Raw genomic sequence first — 20,213 nt, 5'->3', positions numbered from 1 at the left:
GTTTGAATACTCCTTCTATAAAAAAAGTGAAAAAAAATTTCATACCTGAAGTCAAATTTAGATGAATAACTTATATTAGTTAACATAAAATAATATAAAACAACTAAATAAATTCTTTTTTCTTCTATTTATAATAGTATAAAGATTTGAAATTTATTTAACTTAGTTTTAACTTGAGCTAAAGTCAAATTAGCAAAATATGTTGATTTAGTTTTTTCGTTTTAAAAAATAAAGAATGGAGATATAGAATTAGCAATAATTACAAAAATAATTTTTCGTTTTGATTTGCTTAATTTAGACATGACAAACCTCTTATTACAACCATAGAATCTGAGCTTTACCTTTTCAATTATTTATTTATTTTTTATGTTTTTATTTTGTTTAATATTTCAAGTTATATCTTTTAAGTTGAAATTTCTTAGATTAAAGACTGCATTTTTGTTTGATAAAATTAAATATAATTGTAAATATTTGTACTATTTTATTTTATTAAAAATTTTTTTATAGATTCAAATTAATAATTTAAATTTAAATTTAGCAAAATTTGCTTGTGGTATTTGAATTTAAATAAATCGTTTTATAAGAAATTTTGAGTAAATTTAAACAAAAAGATAAATTGGGTAAGAGTTGAATAATTGCAAAAGGATGTGTATTTGTAAATTGTGAAAGTTGTAATTAAATTAACATATTTTGCTAATTTGAGTAAATTTAAATAAAAAGTAAATTGGGTAAGAGTTGAATAATTTTAAAAGAATGTGTATTTGTAAATTGTGAAAATTGTAATTAAATCAACATATTTAGTTTATATTATTTTATTTTAACGTAATACAAGTTATTCAACTAAATTTGACTTTAAGTATGAAATTTTTTCAAAATTTTTTTATAGAAGGAGAATTCAAACTTAATTTTTGTAAAATCGATAAATTAATTTACATATTCTAGAATCAAATAATCAAGTAAGAAAAAAAAAAAAAATATATATATATATATATATATATTAATACCATAAATCTTTTACATTTAAATATTTAATTTTTTGTTAAGCATATCAATCATCTACTTAAAGATTTGTACCTTTTAAATATTTTTTTCAATTTAGTTCCTTAAAATCTTAATTTTGTTCAATTTAATTCTTGTACTATATATTTTTCTTCAATTTAGTTCTTATGACATGATAGATTTTTTCTTAAAAATTTTTTTGATCTGCGATGTGGCACTGACATGTCAACATGTCAGTGTCACGTCAGCACTGCCACATCATTGTATAGTGCCACGTTGCACGCCACATCATCATCTCAAACGCCACATCATCATCTCAAACGCCACGTCATCAAAATATGACATGTCAATGTTGACATCATACTTTAACAAAAAAATTAGATACCATTAGGGGGAGGGACAAAATTGTTGCAATTCTAAAATCAAGACACTATATTGCTTTGATTTTAAGTATACAGACTAAATTGAACAAAATTAAAGAGTACATAAATTGGAGGGGTTTTTTGATCAATTTGAATTTAAGAAATCGAACACAACTTTCTTAAAAGATTATTATAAGTTTTTGTTTTCTTAATTTACTTTTTATATAACATTATTTTTTACTATCAATTTTTTTTATTATTGATTAAATTCAACGTATTAACTTTAAAAATTTTTAACCCTTATTTTTTTATTTTTAACTCCTAATAAAAATTAATTAGCTCAGCCCTTAATCTTTATTGCGCATCGAATGTGCTTCGGGTCACCTATTGCTATTATAATTTCCCTTCAGTACCGTTGGCCTCCAATAGCCACAAAGGGTCATCTATGAATAAGAATGAATACCCAACTCAATTATAAAGCTACCCTCACAAACTTCTTTAATTCTCGTGCAACAAAAAATACATCTCTTTTCCTCGCACTTCAATCTTCATTTTTCATTTCTCTCTTTCTTTCTTGGGCAAAACAACCATGTCTCTTGTTGGGGACTGGGGAGCCTGCTCTCACAGCTTTCTTTGATGGGTTATTTGGCAAGTTATACTCTTCTGATTTCCTCAACTTTGTCAGTAAAAAGCAGGTCTGCAAGGCGCTCAACAAGTGGGAAATGACGCTGCGAAATATCCGCACCGTGCTTGATGATGCAGATGGGAAGCAGATGAAGTAGGAAATTGTGAAGAACTGGTTGGCCGATCTTCAAGACTTGGCTTACAATGTTGATGTCATTTTGGACGAGATTGCAACTAAAGCTTTGGGGCGCGAGTTGACTTCCTTGGAGGAACCTCAACCCATTAGAAATAAGGTACAAAAGCTCATTGCTACTCGTTTCTCTCCAAAAGCTTTCATGTTTAATATTAAGATGATGTCCAAGATCAAAAGATCAATGCTAGAATCAGTGATATGGCGACTAGAAGAACTCAATTGGAATTGCGAGACATTAATGAGCTGGGGGCAAGGTCCAATAGAATGAAACAAAGGCTTCAACCTGCTTCTTTGGTGGATGAAACTCATGTATACGGTAGGCAAGAAGAAAAAGCGGCGATACTTGAATTGCTTTTGAGCAATGATGGCACTGACAATGAAGCTTCTGTGATTCCCATCATTGACATGTTAGATTTTTTAGTAAAATTTTTATGTGGACTTACAGTATTTATTTTTATATTTTGTCAAAATTAGGTTAAGATAATTTGATTTTGATAAAAAGGATAATATTATAGTCCAATATATTATCTAATAAAATGAGTTAGACTCTAATGTTATATGTAGACTTAAAATTGTAAGTCATAGTTATCATTATCATACGATACATAATACGTATTATACGATATGTCACGATATTAATGTATCGCATTTGATTAAGTATCGAAAGCTTATCGTACAATAAATACAATACAATCGATATAATTTTTTTATAAGCTTAATTCTAATTAATTATTAACAAATTTTTTTTTTTTTTGAGTTGAGACTTGAAAAATTATTTTTTAAGAGTTTCAATCTTTAGATTTTAAAAAAAATACTAAAAAAATCAAATTTCCTTTTAATTTTAACATGATAAATGTTCTTTATTTTTAATTAATAAATTAATATAAATATATATTATTTAAAAATACATATTATTTAGGAATACGTTGAAAGTTTAAATTAAAAAAATAATTATCTTTTCAATTTGTATCCTATAATCTTTAATTATGTTAAAAATTATACTATTTTTCAAAATTTTTCTTTATTTTACATGTATAAATATTATTTATAATTAATTTTAACATTTTTTACCGTATCTAACGAGATGATACAATACCTGATACTTGATATTAAAAAATAAAATTTCAATACACGATACGTATTTTTATTTAACAACTATAGTGTAAGCCTATGTAGAAAACCCTAAATCTAATGATGGATGGAACTAGAAATTTACTATATAAAAGGTAAGACTAGATCCCCTCTCTTGTCTACAACGACATAAAGATCTCCATTAAAGAGTCATAAAGGGTTTAGAGAGGAAGATTTTAGTGCACTGGTTTCTAACAGTTAATCTGATTAGTATTGTTTTCGCTATTAAATCATGGATAAGAAGTCAGTTGGTCTTGATTGATATTAATATATATCAGACCAAAAGTCCCAGTATTTTGTTGTGCTTTAACCAAGCAAAATAAGCTCAAGGCTTCAAATTTCGCAGATTCCAGCTTGAACATACACGGGGAAGCTCAACTTACGCTTGTGAGACCTTGGACAACATTCAACTTCACCCATAAGAAGCCAATCCTAAAATTTCTATCAAACTATTTATCTTTAATACTTGCATCTAACAAATTTTCTTAACGGGTAACTCCATTGATGGACAGAAGCAATCACATTGATAAGGCTAGCATATCACCTAAATCAAAAGGCAAATTCCCTCGAACTACTGTATTTTAAACATAAATAAATGTACAACATAATGAATAAGCTGAACATTGATATTTTTACCCAAAATTTCTTGGTGTCGCACTACCATTGAGACGGAGACATACAAGGTTTACAATATATTCCACTTTTCTGCCAAAGCTTCAGTAATCCTTGCAATGCACATTGCAGCACTTAGGGGATAACCAGAAACTGCAAGAAGTGGGGAAATTTAATAATAATAATAATAAAGCTTAAACAACATTTGTTTAGCCCAGATGAACACTACCATTGACACGAAAATAGCCAAATCCAAGAAAAAGCAAATGTATGGCAATCCAAATAATATACAGACACATGTATAAATGCACACAGGGAGGTTATACCGCTTCTTTGAAACTCAACACTGAGATTCTTTTCCTTTTAAAGGAATGTAAAGATATGCCATCTAAGACAATGGTGAAAGTCTTGTCCCTTGAAACATGTTCTGCCTGTAAGGAATTACAAGAATAAAATCTCATTCTTGTACTAGTCTTGAGTCCTGTAATAAGTCCAAAGTAAACCCACACCACCTACTCCAGAACTCTTCAAGAAAATAGAATCTACTGTGCAAAGATCCATCTATTTGTGTTTCCTCTCCATGCTTATCAGTAAGCATATCCTTCATCTCCTACTGATATTTTATCCTTAATTAGTCCCATTGCCTTGGCTTACTCCCAGTGTATTTCTACTTGATTCAATGGTTCTTATGGGACTAAAGGCTTATGAATCAGCATCTTTACAATTCCATAACACAATCTGACAAAAAACCACACACACAGAATGTGGAACTTACTCGCTATAAAATCATCTACATACTCTGTCTCTATTTTCCCATGGGCCATCGCACCCACCTGAAAATGTAGAGAGATAGGATAAGGAAGCAAATTATAAATAGTGAACAGAAAGAAAAGAATCCCATCACACAGGACTTACCATAAAAACAAGATTCACATCATCACCAACAGCATCCACATATTTACTCATTTTAACCAATTTCTCTGAGCTATATGAGAAGCCTGATGTGCAAAAAAAAAAAGAAAAACTTGAGTTCTTGCAACAAGAAGTTTCTATTGACATAATACTAGAGTAACAATAACCAAAGTCAAACCCACCTATTTTGCGAGAGTTGACAGGAAAATACTGTGTTACAGGATTCTTTATCAGTCGTAAAAGACTCTCACGCTTACCAACAGCAGTTATTTTATGTTGCTGTAACAGCTGCACTGCATGATTGTTGAACAGGCCATTAGCGTTTAGAAGTTTTAAAATGTAGTGCAAGAGTCATAATCTCAGCATGATAAACTTACATATGATACCGGAGAACCGCTTATATGTCCTTGGAATTCGAACATGAGGTTTAACTTCAAAAAGTACACCTTTCTCTGTTTTAACGTACACAGCTTGCAACCTCCCAGCCTTATTAATTGGGCTGTCTAAAATCGCTAGAAGAGCCTGTGGGAGAAATGGCGCACTTGGCAGTTAGTGAGCAGGAGATAAATCCACCATTTAGTGAGCAGGAGATAAATCCGCCATTAAGATTTTTACACCAGACGTTGACTCTAAACCAGAATGGCAGTAAAATTTTTTTTATCATGTTTTAACAAAAGAAGTATAATGATAGGCATAAATACAAAAAAGACAGAATGGAAAATAACCTGATGAGCAATGTCAGGTCTGTAATCGGCAGGATTCTTCTTATTTTTCCGCAAGAAATTGGCATGATCATCCGAGTTCAAGAGTTGGAAACTCTGTAATTTAAAACAGGTCAAAATTGAATGTTGGATTTCAGCAAACTTAATCTCCATACTTTTATTAAATGAGGGGTTGTGAACAATCATTATCAATGTGATCAACCATTGAATTAGGTGACATAGCATGATCTTGGTCAAGTGGTATGACACATAAACTCTTTAGCCAACTGGCTAAATATTTTGGGGCCTAAAAGTCTTAGTTTTTTTTGGCCAACTGGGTACATATTGAGCTTCTTTTTTTAATTAATAATAATAATAATCAGCAAAGAAAAAATCAAAATAATAATTTGAGACAGACAAAAAAGTTCACATGACCAAGATAATACCACATTATATACAGAAAAAAAGAAATTCGATATACCTTTCCAACTTTAGCAACTTCCAAAGAAGCCTTCTCAAGAACAAAAATGACCCCAGCTTTTTTGGTATTTTGATCACTGGGAGCAATTGGGATTCCCACAAGTTCATGTGCTCCGGATTCGTTTTCTTCCTCTTCTTCATCTGGGGCTTCTCCTTGGGGTTTTTCAATAAAACCTCGCTGTGCTGATTCTTTCTCTTCTACTTCTACTTCTTCATCTTCTTCTCTATCATATTTCTCCTCTCTCGTCTTCCGCTTCTTCCCCTTCATAGCATAAGGCCGTACCATTTTTGTTGGCTCAAATATTATTTATCCTCTAAGCCAATAACTTTTCGACAAAAAAAAAAAAACAGAAAGACAGTAGCACGGCAATATGACAATACATCAGATTAAAACTAAACTTTCAAGAAGTACAGTTAATTTTTCATTTTAATATTTTGACATATTTTGACCTGACGATAGAGTAAGTAATTGATGCTTGGAACATATACCATTGTCAGCACCAAAAGAGAGGGAGAGTACCTTTGGGTGCAGCGGAGAAAAGAAGACAGTAACGCCGAATACCTTGGAGAGTGAGAGGCAGAGGGGATGAGACTATCTAGGGCAAAGTAGGAGAGTGCTTATAATTAATGGGCTTCGGTTAAGTTTGCTTCACAGCCCACGCATAAGAGTTGGTGCGGATACAGCACCGACTCATTCGCACAATTCGTAACCCAAGTAATACTTATTGAGGGTTAAATTCTATCCATACTTCTTAATTTTTTATTTTAGTTTTATTTTAGTTTTTTTATTTTTGAATTGTTTTATTTGGATTTTTATCCCTTAGAGGAAAATTCCTCTTGCTCAACCGTGATTTCGAAGCTGGCTTGGGGTTGTGGTTGTTTTGGTGAGCTTGGAGATAAGTTCTTCCATCTCTAGGTGAGTTGGGTATCAAACGGGGAAATGGTGTGGGTTGAGATTTGCCGCTTTTCCGTGGGATGCCTTTGTGGAGGGGGAAGGTGTTTGTTTGAGTGGGTATTTTCCTTTGATTCCATCCATAGTCTGCTTTTTTTACTGTGATGTGGTATCCATCGAGTCTCCTAGCATTCCCTAGTGATATGGCTCTTTCCATTTCCCGTGTATCTTTTTACCTGACAAGTGCGAAGGTAGTGGATTTTTTGGGGTTTTGCCTAAAGGAGATCAAGACATCTCTCACTCTTCCGTAGGCGTCGAAGACCTCCCTTAAACCTTGCCTAGTAACCCTTCTGCTAAGATTGGCTATATAGATTGAGTGCAAGGATGATCGCCAATCACTCAATGGATGGGCGCTAATAGTTTTCACTGGGTGAGTTGTTGGTGGATTTTCGTGGTTTGGGGGGATAGCTGAAGGAATGAGTGGCAGTGTTGTGATGGAGGTGAATCTTGGGTGGGGCAGGGTTCTTGTTGAGTGGGACCAATGGCTGTGGACGGTGGCGGTAGATTGTGGTGGGGTCAAGGCAGGCCTGAGATGGGGCTTGAAGGTGATTTTGCGGGAATAGTTGTGGTTGCCGGTGGTTGGCAGTTGCAACAGGGTGGGGTTGGTAACTGTTCATGTTTGAGAGAAAAAGTTGGGGCATAATAACTCTTTTTTATCTAGGTAAGTTATTGTATTCTAATCTTTAAAGCTTTCTTTAGCAAAGTTCTATAATAAAATAAGTAATATTTTATTCATTTTCTAACCAAAAAATGTTTTAAAATTACTCAACTGGCAATGGAAAATGCAGAAATTCCTGGAGATTGAAATCAAATTAAGCATCAGAAAATAAAAGTTTGCAACTGCAGATTTCTTCATGATATATTTTTTTTTTTGATAGGCATTCAGAAAGAACTCATTAAAAGGAGGGGAAAGAATTTTCCCCCCTTTCAAAATACATCCCAGAGAAGCAGACAATCACAAAGTATATTGGAAGGTATACCAGCAAACTTAAAGCCAGGCATGCCCTCCCAATATTCGTTTGATACAAAACAGCCCTGTCTTGCATCCAACCCTGCACCGGATCATAAAGCAAAACAAAACAACAGAGGCAACCCAGAATCAACTCCAAAAGGCCACTTTCCTGCTTACAAGTAAAGACATGCAGGAGTAACAAAAACACAACCCCAAAAATCATATACAAAACATACCACCCAGCAACCCAAGCCTCTGGCCTACAAAAAACAAGGCTCTGAAAACAAGAAACATTCCAAAAACCAGCAGCCTATACACATAAAAATTATTTAAAAACATTGAAAACAAAAAACAGCAATATGAGCTAGTCCACAGTCAGGCAAAAGGACACCACCCTGCATCAACATCACATTCAATCTTAATGCCAGAGAGTTCAGCTTCATCCCTTCAAATCAAGCAACACCAGTAAAACCCAAAACACCCCTAGCACAAGGCAAGAAATCCAAACTTATGTGAAGGTTCTCAAGATAGCAGACTGAAGTTGAACCCCCTCCTTGGCTAATGTATCCGTTCTCTGGTTCGCCTCTCTTCTAACATGTCGAATCTCCCAACCCTCAACTTCTCTTTTCAATCTCCCCATTTGCAGAATTAATTTTCTCATTCTCCATGGTGCCGTATCAGGATGATTAGTCCACTTCACTGCATTGCTAGAATCGCTCTCAATGAGAAGTTTGTGATTTTCCTTCCATCTTGAAACTGAATAAGTCAAAAGAGCTTCCCTTACTGCCATCGTCTCAGCTAAATTAGAGTCAGCCCCACCAATAGCTTTGGAAAAAATAATTTTGACATACCCTCTATGATCCCTCAATATCCCACCTATCCCTGCTGGCCCCGGACATCCTCTAGCTGCTCCATCCACGTTAAACTTCATTTGTCTATACATGGGCTTTTCCCATTGTATTCCCTTCCTTTCCTGTCCCTTTTTCACCAACTGACCTTGAGCAGGGGGCTGTCTGTACACATCGAGAACTGACGGATAGTCCCTTGGTCATTTTGCATTCGGCCAAGACGCCACTGTAATCCTTGCAAGCTCCAAAACCTGATCCATGTTCCATTATTTGCCCTGAAACATCTTCATGATTATTAAAACAATATGATACAAAGGACAAAAGAAAATAACAATGTCAGGACTACTAAGATTTTCCATATAAAACTACAAGGTTGTCAAGCCCAATAGTGCATGTTTAAATCTAAATAGCAACTGCCTAATGCAAAACACATAGGAACCGTATTTGAATCACCTTTCCAGAGATTGCTTCATAGAACTGCACTAGACTATGGTTTTTACGGTAGTTCTAAGTTCATAATTTGTTTGATAAGGAAGTCTAATTTACAAAGTTACAAAAATGAAAAATCCTCAAGCAAGTGACATTGACATTAACATGATAAAATACCTTCGGAAAGCCATGGGGATCCAAGCCAAAACTTGAGAAGGCACATTGTCCCATAAGGTATGTTCGGCTCTTCCTACTTCTTTGTCAAGTTGACTAGCTTCTCTGACATAGAGTCCACACTGAAAATATGCAGTATGTCATTAAAATATGTGGGAGGGGATACAGCCGGTAACAACTAGAGGACATGATAAGGTCCCAACTTGCAGGAAGAGGCAGGGCATTAAGTCAAATACAAGTCTAGCAGCTTCATTACAGAGCACATCTGCCACTAGTTTAACTCTTAGAGAAGCCAGAATTCCCAAATTGTTGCCAATGGTGGTCATCATAATCCACTTCTACTACACTAAGAGTATAATGGTAATAAACTCTTCTTTTAAGCAAAAGAAACTAAAATGCATAAACAGAAAAGAATAACAGCAAATTTTCATTTGATATGATTACATGGGAGTAAATATGAAATTTGAATGTCATCACCTGCACAAGAAATGATTAATACTGGGAAATTAATGTACAAAAATTTTCTTGTTGCAGTAAATTTATAAACAGAACTATGATATAGTAATTTTGATTTCCAATCAATAACTTATCTAGCTTAGGTACCCGCACCATTCAGGAGCACCAAAGTCTATGCTTCAAGTCTGAGAACCTATGATAAGCAAACTAACCAAATGCACTACATTCAGAAATTTATATCGACAATGACTAAAATGTTGGATATCCAAAGATTAGAATGTTATTTGATGTTCCATTTAGAGATGAGAGAATAGAAAAGAGGAAGAGTGGCGTGATGGCTTGACCATAATTAATAGGCCAATGTTTGGGTAGAATCAGATTCTGACCTGCAGGTTTTGTTTGGCAAGCAATTTTTTAATTTGTTATTAGCTGGAGCTATAGCTGCATCACCAACTTCATGATTCTGGCTCAGTATCTTAGAAGCTACCTTCTCCAACTAAATAATATTATTGTTGCTCATCTATCATCAACACTCTAAGAATACTAGAAAATGCTTGAAAACTCAGATAAGTTTTTGCTGACATTGACTGAATTTTAGATAATGCACAGTGACTCATACATAAAGATAAATAAAAACATGTAAACATGAAAAATTTGATAATGAGAAAAGGATGAATTAAAGCCAAAAACCTGAAAAAGAACAGAGCATTAATCTTATGGCTAAATGGGACATAATTGCAGGGGTGACTTCAAATCATCAGAACCATCAAGTTTGAAAAGTATCAATGCCTACTGACCATTGCATTTTCCTTCTAGCTCGTGCAATAACAAGTCATTAAACTGCTGCTGCAGCCACTGTTGTGTCATTGATCTCTTAGTTTATGCAGGTGGGGGGTTATTTCGATATCGAAGATGTAGCTCCATCACAAACAATTTTTTACTGCCTCCAAAATCTTCCCGGTATTTATCTCCTATGATGTTTGGTCTTAGCCTAAAAACACCACTATTTTAGCTTCCAAGCTTGGGAATTACCTGCAAAGGCTCAATGAGAAGAATCATAATTAATATTATTATTTTGTTGTCTGCAAAAATCAAATAAAAGCATAAAGAAAAGCTTTTTCTTTTTTTTTTGAAATCAAACACTAATAAGAAGAAATTTCCAAAATCTTTAGTCATAATATTTCCAGCTTTTACATACGGGGTCTTGTTAGCTTTAATCAGAAGCATTCAGCTACAGTCACTCTTTCAGTGTAACAACAAGAGGTAGCACAAGTATGATCTCATTTTCCAGTCAAGTTTCTCCCTTTGTCCTTGAGATCAACTGGAGTTCTATTCATAAACACTAGAGGATAGGCTTTTAAAATTTCTCTCCAATGTGATCCATACTTGCCCACAGCCAGTGCTAGAACTTCTTCTTCCTGTAAGCTTCACCTGTTTAGTTTTCTCCTTCTCACCCACTTTTTGATTTCATGCTCTTTCAGTGGAGATGCAGGCTTTATCTTAGGGCTGAGTAAGCGACATCTGGTTGAACCATGTTCCTTGAGAAGAGCCATCAATTGAATCCTCCCACTCATAAGTGTGAGCAGTGCCATTCCTTTCGATTAGGCTAGGTCTAGGAACTTCATTCTGATGGATGGAAGCTTGACTTCCATGATTGCCCTCCTTAGCTTGAGCAGGTCTTGTACTAGGATTGACAGATGGAGGATGATCACTCCTGTCCTTGGTAGAACTAGGATTGACAGATGGAGGAGGAACCCTCTTGCCCTTCTTACTGTGGTCTTCTACAATGGCCTAAGCATGCAAATTTTCCCTCCTGTGTCAGATGCTAGCCTTTTAGCTTAAGCAGATGCCGTTGTAGGACTGACAGATGTTGCAGAAACATCCTTATTCTTATTGCCATCTTCTAGAATGGCTTCAGTATGCAAGATTTTCCCTACCCTGTCAGATGCAACCTTTTCAGCCACTTCCAAGACTTTGGGGAGGGGATCAGTTACTGCAGCTAGCAAGTCGGCAGCACAGGACTTGAGTGCCTCTTGCACTTTGTTAACTTCAGCAGTTGACAAAGAGCAAATTTGCTGCTGCAAATTTTCCTCCTTGTCAACTACTGAAGTTAACAAAGTCTCAAGTCCTGTGCGGCGGACTTGCTAGCTGCAGTAACTGATCTTGTCAACTGCTGAAGTTAACAAGTCCAACATCTAAAGTTAACAGGTCCGCCCGTGGGAAACACCAAGCTTGCATCTTCTTTGGGGATTCGCCCTCAGAATCCCTTTCCCTTTGTCAGTGCAACGATGAGGACGACCACTGGCTTGAGCAGCAGCCAATGTCAATCGAAGGAAGGCGGGCTTCATCGAGGACAGGGCCTCCTCAACATAAACCCTAAGACAGTGCAAGGCGTCACCGTGAGTCCGCAACAACCTCTGAGACGCCTCGGAATCCCAAAGAGCTTCTTCGACGTCCTTTCTCCACTTGGCTATATCAGGAACAACAAGCCGCTGCTTCCAAAATCCTCTAAATTTCAAGTTCGGAATTTTCAAATTCACCGAAAGGCGTCTAATAGCAGAGCCAAAAGCGGGTCAAAACAAAATTAGATAGACTTCGAAGATTGGTTAATTTGCGCCGTCGCTTTCCACTGCACCCTTGGGTTTTTTATCCGCTCTTGACCCAGAGACTCCGAATTCGAAATTTGGAAGATTTAGAGAGCAGCCAACTTGTTGGTCCTGATTTGACCAAGTGAAGAAAGGGGTAAGGTTTTGAAATAAGCATCTCAGATTTTCAAAAGTTTTCATGGTGATACTAGCGAGAGAAGAAGGCAACATAATTCCTCTCCTCTCTAGTGGAAATGACACCACATCTGGACATTCTTCACCGTTCATATAGAGATCTTTAAGAGAGGTGAGTTTATGCAATTCCCATTGAAGTAGTCAGCTGCAAAGTTGAGGCACTGAGATTGAAAGTGATGTTAGGTTAGATTTAAATATAGTAATTAAATATTAACATGATCATTTTGTATTTTAATCTTGAAGATTGTTCCTAAAGCTTTCTTTAGCAAAGTTCTAGGATAAAATAACTAATATTTTATTTATTTTTTAACAAAAAAATATTTTAAAATTATATTTATATGATAAATAAATTTAATTAACTGAAAAGATGTGATTAAACCTGCAAGGATAAAATTATAGCAAAAACAAAAACAAAAGGGAAGAGATAGGAAAAAAATAAAGTAATGAATTTATTGGTTTTAGGAAGAAATAGGTTATTATTTTGTATATCGATGGTGAAGTTTTTTAATGTAATAAGTGAATTTAAACTAGTTTTATATGTTTATTTAATAATTAAACAATTTATTATTTTTTGAAAATATACCTAAATGAATACATTTCAACCATTAAAACTAAATTATAATATTAAAAAAATTACATTGTAGGAATAATAATCCAAGAAAAGATCAATTAACAAATGAGAATGTAATAGAACTGACATCAAATTAATTCCAAATTATAATATTAAAAAAATTAATTCCAAAATTTATCTTTTTGATGAGTTTAAATCTCAGGACAAAAGCAACATGAAATGACAATCTCAGGACTAAGATTTTCCATATAAAAGCAACATGATTCAATGGACAAAGGAAAAAAACAATGTCAGGACTACTAGGATTTTCCATATAAAAGCACAAGGTTGTCAAGCCCAATAGTGCATGTTTAAATCTAAATAGCAACTGCCTAATGCAAAACACATAGGAACCCTAACTGAATCACCTTTCCAGAAATTGCTTCATAGAACCGCACTAGACTATGGTTTTTGAGGTAGTTCTAAGTTCATAATTTGTTTGACATGGCAGTCAGATTTACAAAGTTATAACAAAAAAAAAATTCTCCAAGCAAGTAAAGTTGATATTAACATGATAAAATACCTCCAGCAAGCCATGGGGATCCAAGGCAAGACTTGAGGAGGCACATACTGCCCCATAAGGTATGTGCTGCTCTGCCATCTTCTTGGGCAAGTTCACTAGCTTCTCCGAGATACACAGTCCACACTGAAAATATGCAGCACATCAGTAAAATGTTTTGGCTGGGGGGGTAAAGCCAGTAAGAACTAATGAACAAGATAACATCCCAATTTGCAGGAAGAGACAGGGCATCCAGTCAAATGAAAGTTTAGCAGCGTCATTACAGAGCACATACTGCCATTAGTTCAACTCTTAGAGAAGCCAGAATTTCCCAAATTGTTGCCAATAGAGCCCATCATAGCGTCTACTTCTGTTAGACTATAAGAATATAAATGTTGCTAAGCAGTTCTTCCAAGCAACTGGCCATTAGTACAAAAGCAAAACTAAAATGCATAGACAGAAAAGCAAGCAGACATTTGTACTACTAGGAGGACAGATGAATAACTGCAACTTTTCTTTTGATATGGTTACATGGAAGTAAAATACTAAAATTTGAATGTCATCACACTTGTGCAAGAAATGATTAATACTGGGAATTAAGGTAGAAAAATTTTCTTGTTGCTGTAAATTTATAAATAGAACTATGATATAGTAATCTTAATGTCCAACCAGTAACTTATCTAGCTCAAGTACCATTCAGAAGCACAAAGTCTATGCTTCAAGTCTGAGAACCTATAATAAGCAAACTAACCAAATGCACAACATTCAGAAATTTATATCAATAATGACTAAAAGGTTGGATATCCATAGATTACAATGTTATTCGATGTTCCATAGATAGACGAGAGAACAGAAAGAAGGAAGAGTGGCATGATGATTTGACCATAATTGATAGGTTAATGTTTGGGTACAATCAGATTCGGACCTGCAGGTCTTGTTTGGCAAGCAATTTTTTGATTTGTTACTAGGCAGAGCTATATCTGCATCACCGGCTTCATGATTCTGACTCAATCTATAAAATCTTATAAGCTACATTTCTCCAACTAAATAATATTATTGTTGCTCATCTATCATCAACACTCTTAAGAATAATAGAAAACTTTTGAAAACTCAGATGAGTTTTGAGTATTTGCTGGCATCAACTGAATTCAAGATAATGTATAGTGAGTCATACTTAAAGATAAATAAAAACATGTAAGCATGAAATATTTGATGATGAGAAAAGGATAAATCAAAGCCAAAACCTCACCTGGGGCAAGTATTGAAATCCCATTGCATGGTCTTTACATCCATGATTGGGTATTGTTCCTCCCAATTACCTAGAGGGACACAAAAAGAACCAGAGCATTAATCTTATGGCTAAAATGGGACATAATTGCAGGAGTGACTTCAAATCATAAGAACCGTCAAGTTTGAAAAGTGTCAATGCCTACTGACCATTGCATTTTCCTTCTAGTGTAATGACAAGGCATTGAACCAGTACTGCTACCGCCGCTGTTGTGTCATTGGTCTCTTTGTTTATGCAGGTGGGGGGGTTATATAGATATCGAAGATGTAGCTCCATCACAAACAATTTTTTATCGCCCCCAAAATCTTCCTGGTATTTATCTCCTTAGATGTTTGATCTTAGCCTAAAAACACCACTATTTGAGCTTCCACGCTTTGGAATTGCCTTGCAATGTCTCGAAGAAAAGAATTGTAATTAATATTATTATTTTGTTGTTTGCAAAAATCAAATAAAGCATAAAGAAAAGCTCTTAAAGTGCCATATCTTTAAAATGATTTATACCTGTGGTCTGAGCATGAGGAAATCAGGGCTGGATTGTCCAACTTGCCTTTGGAATGATGCTTTGATGATCAACTAGAACTTCAGGTATGTGGGATATCTTCAACCACTCTCGTCCTTGAGGCCATATGCACTGATATGTTAGCAATGGACAGTTCCACATATATAATTTCGAAAGCGAAAGAAGCACATCTTTTTCCGGGAGAGATGTGAGGTTAGGGCAATCAAATATCCACAATTCCTGAAGAGAGGTGAGGTTTTGAAACCCCTTGGAGGATAAGCATCTCAGATTTTCAAAATTTTTCATGGTAATACTAGTGAGAGAAGGAGGCAACATAGTTCCTCTCCCCTCTAATGGAAATGACACCACATCTGGACATTCTTCACCATTAATATAGAGATCTTTAAGAGAGGTGAGTTTATGCAATCCCCATTTAAGTAGTGAGCTGCAAAGTTGAGGTACCGAGATTGAAAGTGATGTTAGGTTGGTAGGAAAGCCCTCTTCTAGAAAGGACATGAGAGGTGAGCAATTCTGCAGCATCAATTCCTTAAGAGCGCTGAGGTTCTGCATATTGGGCAGTGCTTCTAATATATGACACTCACCAATCCGAAGTACTGTGAGGTTGGCGGCAGGCAACCCACTTTCTGTCAAGGAAACCAGATTTTCACACCGCCATAATTCAATCTTCTGAACATGGTTGAGCTTGTTTAATCCTCGAGGTAAAAATTTAATGTTTTTACACCCCCAAATACGAAGATGTTCAAGACAAGAGTTTTCATGAATTGCTTGCACAATGTATTCCAGCTTTGTGCAGTCAACAATCAATAGCTGTTTAAGCCCTGTGGGTAACTCGCCACTAGAGGATAAGGAAGCCAACTTTGTGCACCTTGAGATTTTGAGAATTTGAAGCCTAATGGGTAATGATAAACGTATTAGTGATGGACATCGTATAATTTCCAAGTGCTGAAGAAGACATGTGTTACTGAAGCCGGTATACTCTCCAGCATCCACCATACACTGCAAGTTCACGCAACTCTTAATCACTAACCATTTTAAAGCTGGGGGCCAGTTATTCTTTGAAAAAGATACTATGCATGGGCACTCCTCAATCCGCACCCCAGTAAGAAATGTGAGTAAATGCAAGTCTTCCGGTAGCCTCTCAAGCCTTTCACATCTCCCTATTGTCAAAGATTCAATATTGCAAGGCTTCCTCAGTTGCAACTGCTCTTCCTCTACCTCCTCTGGCTCTAATAAGACAAGTTGTGGAAAACTCCAAATTTCCAGACCACGGAGAGTACTCAAATGCTCAACTGATCCCAATTGCTTCCATGACGAGGATGTCATCTCCTTACAACCATTAATCTTCAGATGTTCCAGGCTTTTTAATCTTGACACAAGCCTCTCTGTCAGGGTGCAAAGTTTTAAAATATTTGAAAGAGAGACTCTTCTCAAGGAGGGAAAGTCTGCATAGTCTCTAAGCACCAACTCTGCACACCCATCTATTTCTAAGTCATACAGCATTGGAAGGTTTGAAACTGAAACCACCAGTTCTGAACACCTACGAATTACAAGTGTCTCTAAGGAATAAAGAGAGTTCGGTAACCTTCCCAACAATTGAGGACAGTTGACGATACAAAACTCACGTAGGCAGGGAAATTTTGCTAGTTGCTCACCAACTTCATCCAAGTCCCACTCCTTCCATTTTGGCATATCCTCAAAGCATAATCGCTCCAATGGTGCAAATGCGTTTGATTGATTCTCTCCATAGAACTCAATGCCAACCTTACTCACATCATGCATTCCCCTGATAGAAAGATCTTTCAGCAGTGGTAGATTTCCAATTGATGGCAGTAATTTGCAATTTTTACAGTTGTTGAGATTCAAAGACAACAAGTGTTTCAAAGAAGAATCTGCTATCCATTTTGGGAAATTTGTACCACCATAATTCTCAATGATGAGCCTTTTAAGCTTTCTGTGAGGTTCAAGCATGTTCAATACCTCTTCTTCAACTGCTTTGTTTCTTATATAATGATTAAAATTGGTACTCCACATTAGCTGTAATCCATCAAGGCCTGACTTGTCGATTAACCTAGCTTCCCATGCATCCTGAGCTTTGACAATGTTCTCCAATCCTGAAAGAGAAAGATCACCCTTGAGATGCAATGACTTTATCTCTTGCATCTGATGCCCATCACCTTCTCCCAAAACAAAATTAGAAAGCCTCTGAAGATTGGTCAGTTTACCAATTCCAAAGGGCATTCTTTTCATCGATTTTGAACCAGTGATATCAAGATGATTCAAGTTGACTAGAAGTTCTATATCTGATGGTAACTTTTCTAAAAAACACTTCCTCAATTGTAAGGTTTCTAAATTGTAAAGGCTGCATATTGAATCTGGTAGACTTTTAATTGCAGTGTAAGAGAAATCTAGGTAGCGTAGATGTATCAAATTCTCAAAAAGGTTTGGTAACTGAGTGATGCAATACCCTTTCAATGAAAGCACCCTTAGGCATCGAAGTTTGGGTAATAAGTCAACAAGGACAGTGTTGGTAAGAAAACATTCCCCATAAGTTGGCAACATAAATGGTAGAAAGGTTCGCAAACATTTCATTTGATTGAAGGCTTCAAACTTTTTCACTCCATCATACAAGCCACGAACATAAGAAGCATGTCTAATGCCCTCTGATATTTTCGGTTGTTTATTACCCTCCAATCTGAAGCATATTTCCCCTGCAACAAATTGAGCTAGATCATTGATTAGGTCATGCATTACAAACCGAGATTTATCCCTACTAGAAGTTTGGATAAATGACCTTGATACCAGATCTTGAAAGTATTGGCTACCTAGACCTTCCATTTGAGTTTTCGAGTTTGCTTCTTGTAGAAAACCTTCTGCTTTCCATAACAAAATTAGCTCCTCTTCCTCAAATTCATAATCCTTAGGCAGCAAAGAGCAGTACGCAAAGCATCTCTTTAAATATGGAGGAAGATACTTGTAGCTCAATAATAGAGCAGGAATCACACCACATTGCTCTTCTGGCAAATCCCATATCTCACTCTCTGATATATCTTTCCATACTCCATGATCCACCTGAGTGCATAGTAAGCCACCAATGGCTTTAGCTGCCAAAGGTAAGCCATTGCACTTTTTCACTATGCTTTCCCCAACTTTTTCTAATTCTGGATGCCCACTAAAATTACTTGCTTGTAATGCACAGTGAGTAAATACAGAGAGACAATCTTTCTCTGATAACTGCTGCAATGGGTAAGCTTCAACAGTGCTCACAACAGAAGAAACCTTGCAACTCCGTGTTGTCACTATAATTTTGGTTCCAACTCCAAAGGGCTTTAAAAGGATGGTCAAATCATAGTAATTCTCACTCCAAACATTGTCCAGGACGAGCAAAAATCTTTTCCCAAACAACTTCTCCTGCAACATAACTTGAAAAGTATCTAGAGAGGGAACGATACAATATTCATCAATGATTGACTGTAGAATTGTCTTTGTTACCAAAAAGGTATCAAAATCTTTAGACACGCATATCCAAGCCTTGTAATCAAAAGACTGGTTTATGCTATTATCATTATAGACAAGTTGAGCAAGAGTTGTCTTGCCAATCCCACCAATGCCAACGATGTGAATCAAAGAAGCTTCATTCCCATTCCCATTGTTGTTCAAGAGCAATTCAAGTATTTCCGCCTTCTCTTTTTCCCTACCATGCACATTAGTGTCATGCACCAAAGACATAGGCTGCAACCTTGCTTTCATTCTCTTGGACGTTGCAGCTTCATCAATCCCAAACTACCCTTTTGTGTTGCCAAACCATTCAATCTAGTAGTTATCTCTTCGAACTTTGAAATCATCTTCTTATTAAACATAGAAGCGCTTGAATTAATGGAACTAGTAAACCAGGTAAGAATGGATTTCCGTACCTCACTTGTCCTGGCTTGATCTTCATGCAACCTGCGATGTAAAGCCTCTATGGCAAACTCCTCCGAAATGTCATCCACATCATAAGCCAGGTGTTGTAGCTGGGCCAACCAGTTCTTCACATTCTGGTCCTTCATTTGCTTCTCCTCTGCATCATTGAGCACTGCTTCAATATTCGGCAAAACTTTTTGCCACTTCTTGAGCTGCTGGCTGACCTGCTTTTCAGTAACAAAGTTGAGGAACGGATCATAAGAAGCCAACTTGGCAAACAACTCAAAAAAGACAGAAAGTGCAGCCTGTCCATCCATGGACATGGTTCTTTCTTGAGGGTAAGAAATACGAGTAACAAAGTAATAGAGAGAAAGTCAGCAATTGAAATTGAACTAGAGAAAAAGAGTGCTATTATGTTTTCTGAAAGATAAAGAAGCAGGGCTCTTCTTGAACATCTTTTCTTGTATCTGACTTAATTATCGAGTATTGAGTTGTCAGGGCTCCCATGTGACTGTTGGCGGTCAACGATAATGGCGAAATATAATATATTTCTTGAAAAAGAAAAATGCTTGAAGAGATCATATCTTGCTTTATCTTATTCTTCTCTGCTTCCATGATGAATACTTGACTAATAAGTGTGAAAGATGAAAAGCAACGAGCATGGGGAAGTCTCGGAGCTCTCAGGGATCACATGTGCATGTAGCTGTCCCAGGCTACGGGCAAAGGGAAACGAGTTTAAATTTTTCCTGAAATAATCTTAGTACTACCAGATTGCATGCCTTTAATTTCTT

At 35.9% G+C, this 20,213-nt stretch overlaps 2 protein-coding genes, 1 non-coding gene and 1 pseudogene across 4 annotated transcripts; 1 reads left to right on the top strand and 3 right to left on the bottom strand.

The window, feature by feature from the left end:
• Window positions 1-246: 246 nt before the first annotated feature.
• On the top strand, window positions 247-339 carry LOC148761646 (small nucleolar RNA snoR8a). The gene has a single exon (XR_016027742.1). It is a non-coding gene; the product is annotated as a small nucleolar RNA snoR8a (small nucleolar RNA).
• A 3,450-nt stretch (window positions 340-3,789) lies between these two features.
• LOC18594442 (uncharacterized) lies at window positions 3,790-7,443 on the bottom strand. The gene is made up of 8 exons (XM_007022003.3): window positions 6,535-7,443; window positions 6,016-6,340; window positions 5,559-5,651; window positions 5,211-5,355; window positions 5,016-5,126; window positions 4,837-4,919; window positions 4,697-4,754; window positions 3,790-4,074 (listed from the first exon to the last, which is right to left on the bottom strand). The coding sequence occupies exons 2-8, from the start codon at window positions 6,298-6,300 to the stop codon at window positions 3,995-3,997; spliced, it is 855 nt and encodes a 284-aa protein (XP_007022065.2). The 5' UTR covers window positions 6,301-6,340; window positions 6,535-7,443; the 3' UTR covers window positions 3,790-3,994.
• A 370-nt stretch (window positions 7,444-7,813) lies between these two features.
• LOC18594440 (uncharacterized) lies at window positions 7,814-15,278 on the bottom strand (annotated as a pseudogene). The gene is made up of 12 exons (XR_001928819.2): window positions 15,152-15,278; window positions 14,964-15,033; window positions 14,408-14,446; window positions 13,999-14,008; window positions 13,739-13,861; window positions 13,584-13,637; window positions 12,033-12,398; window positions 11,667-11,969; window positions 11,024-11,616; window positions 10,623-10,857; window positions 9,373-9,491; window positions 7,814-9,041 (listed from the first exon to the last, which is right to left on the bottom strand). The product of XR_001928819.2 is annotated as an uncharacterized LOC18594440 (transcript).
• Window positions 15,279-15,525: 247 nt separating this feature from the next.
• Window positions 15,526-19,745, bottom strand: LOC18594438 (putative disease resistance RPP13-like protein 1). Its single transcript, XM_018124332.2, is given in 2 exon segments — window positions 15,526-19,292; window positions 19,295-19,745. Coding segments are annotated over 2 exon segments (4,218 nt in total).
• Between the last annotated feature and the right edge of the window lie 468 nt (window positions 19,746-20,213).

This window comes from Theobroma cacao, chromosome 7 (assembly GCF_053813885.1).
Source record: "Theobroma cacao isolate CCN51 chromosome 7, ASM5381388v1, whole genome shotgun sequence".
NCBI lineage: Eukaryota > Viridiplantae > Streptophyta > Magnoliopsida > Malvales > Malvaceae > Theobroma > Theobroma cacao.
Note: the sequence above shows the minus strand (reverse complement) of the source record. Positions and strands in the feature narration are given on the sequence as shown.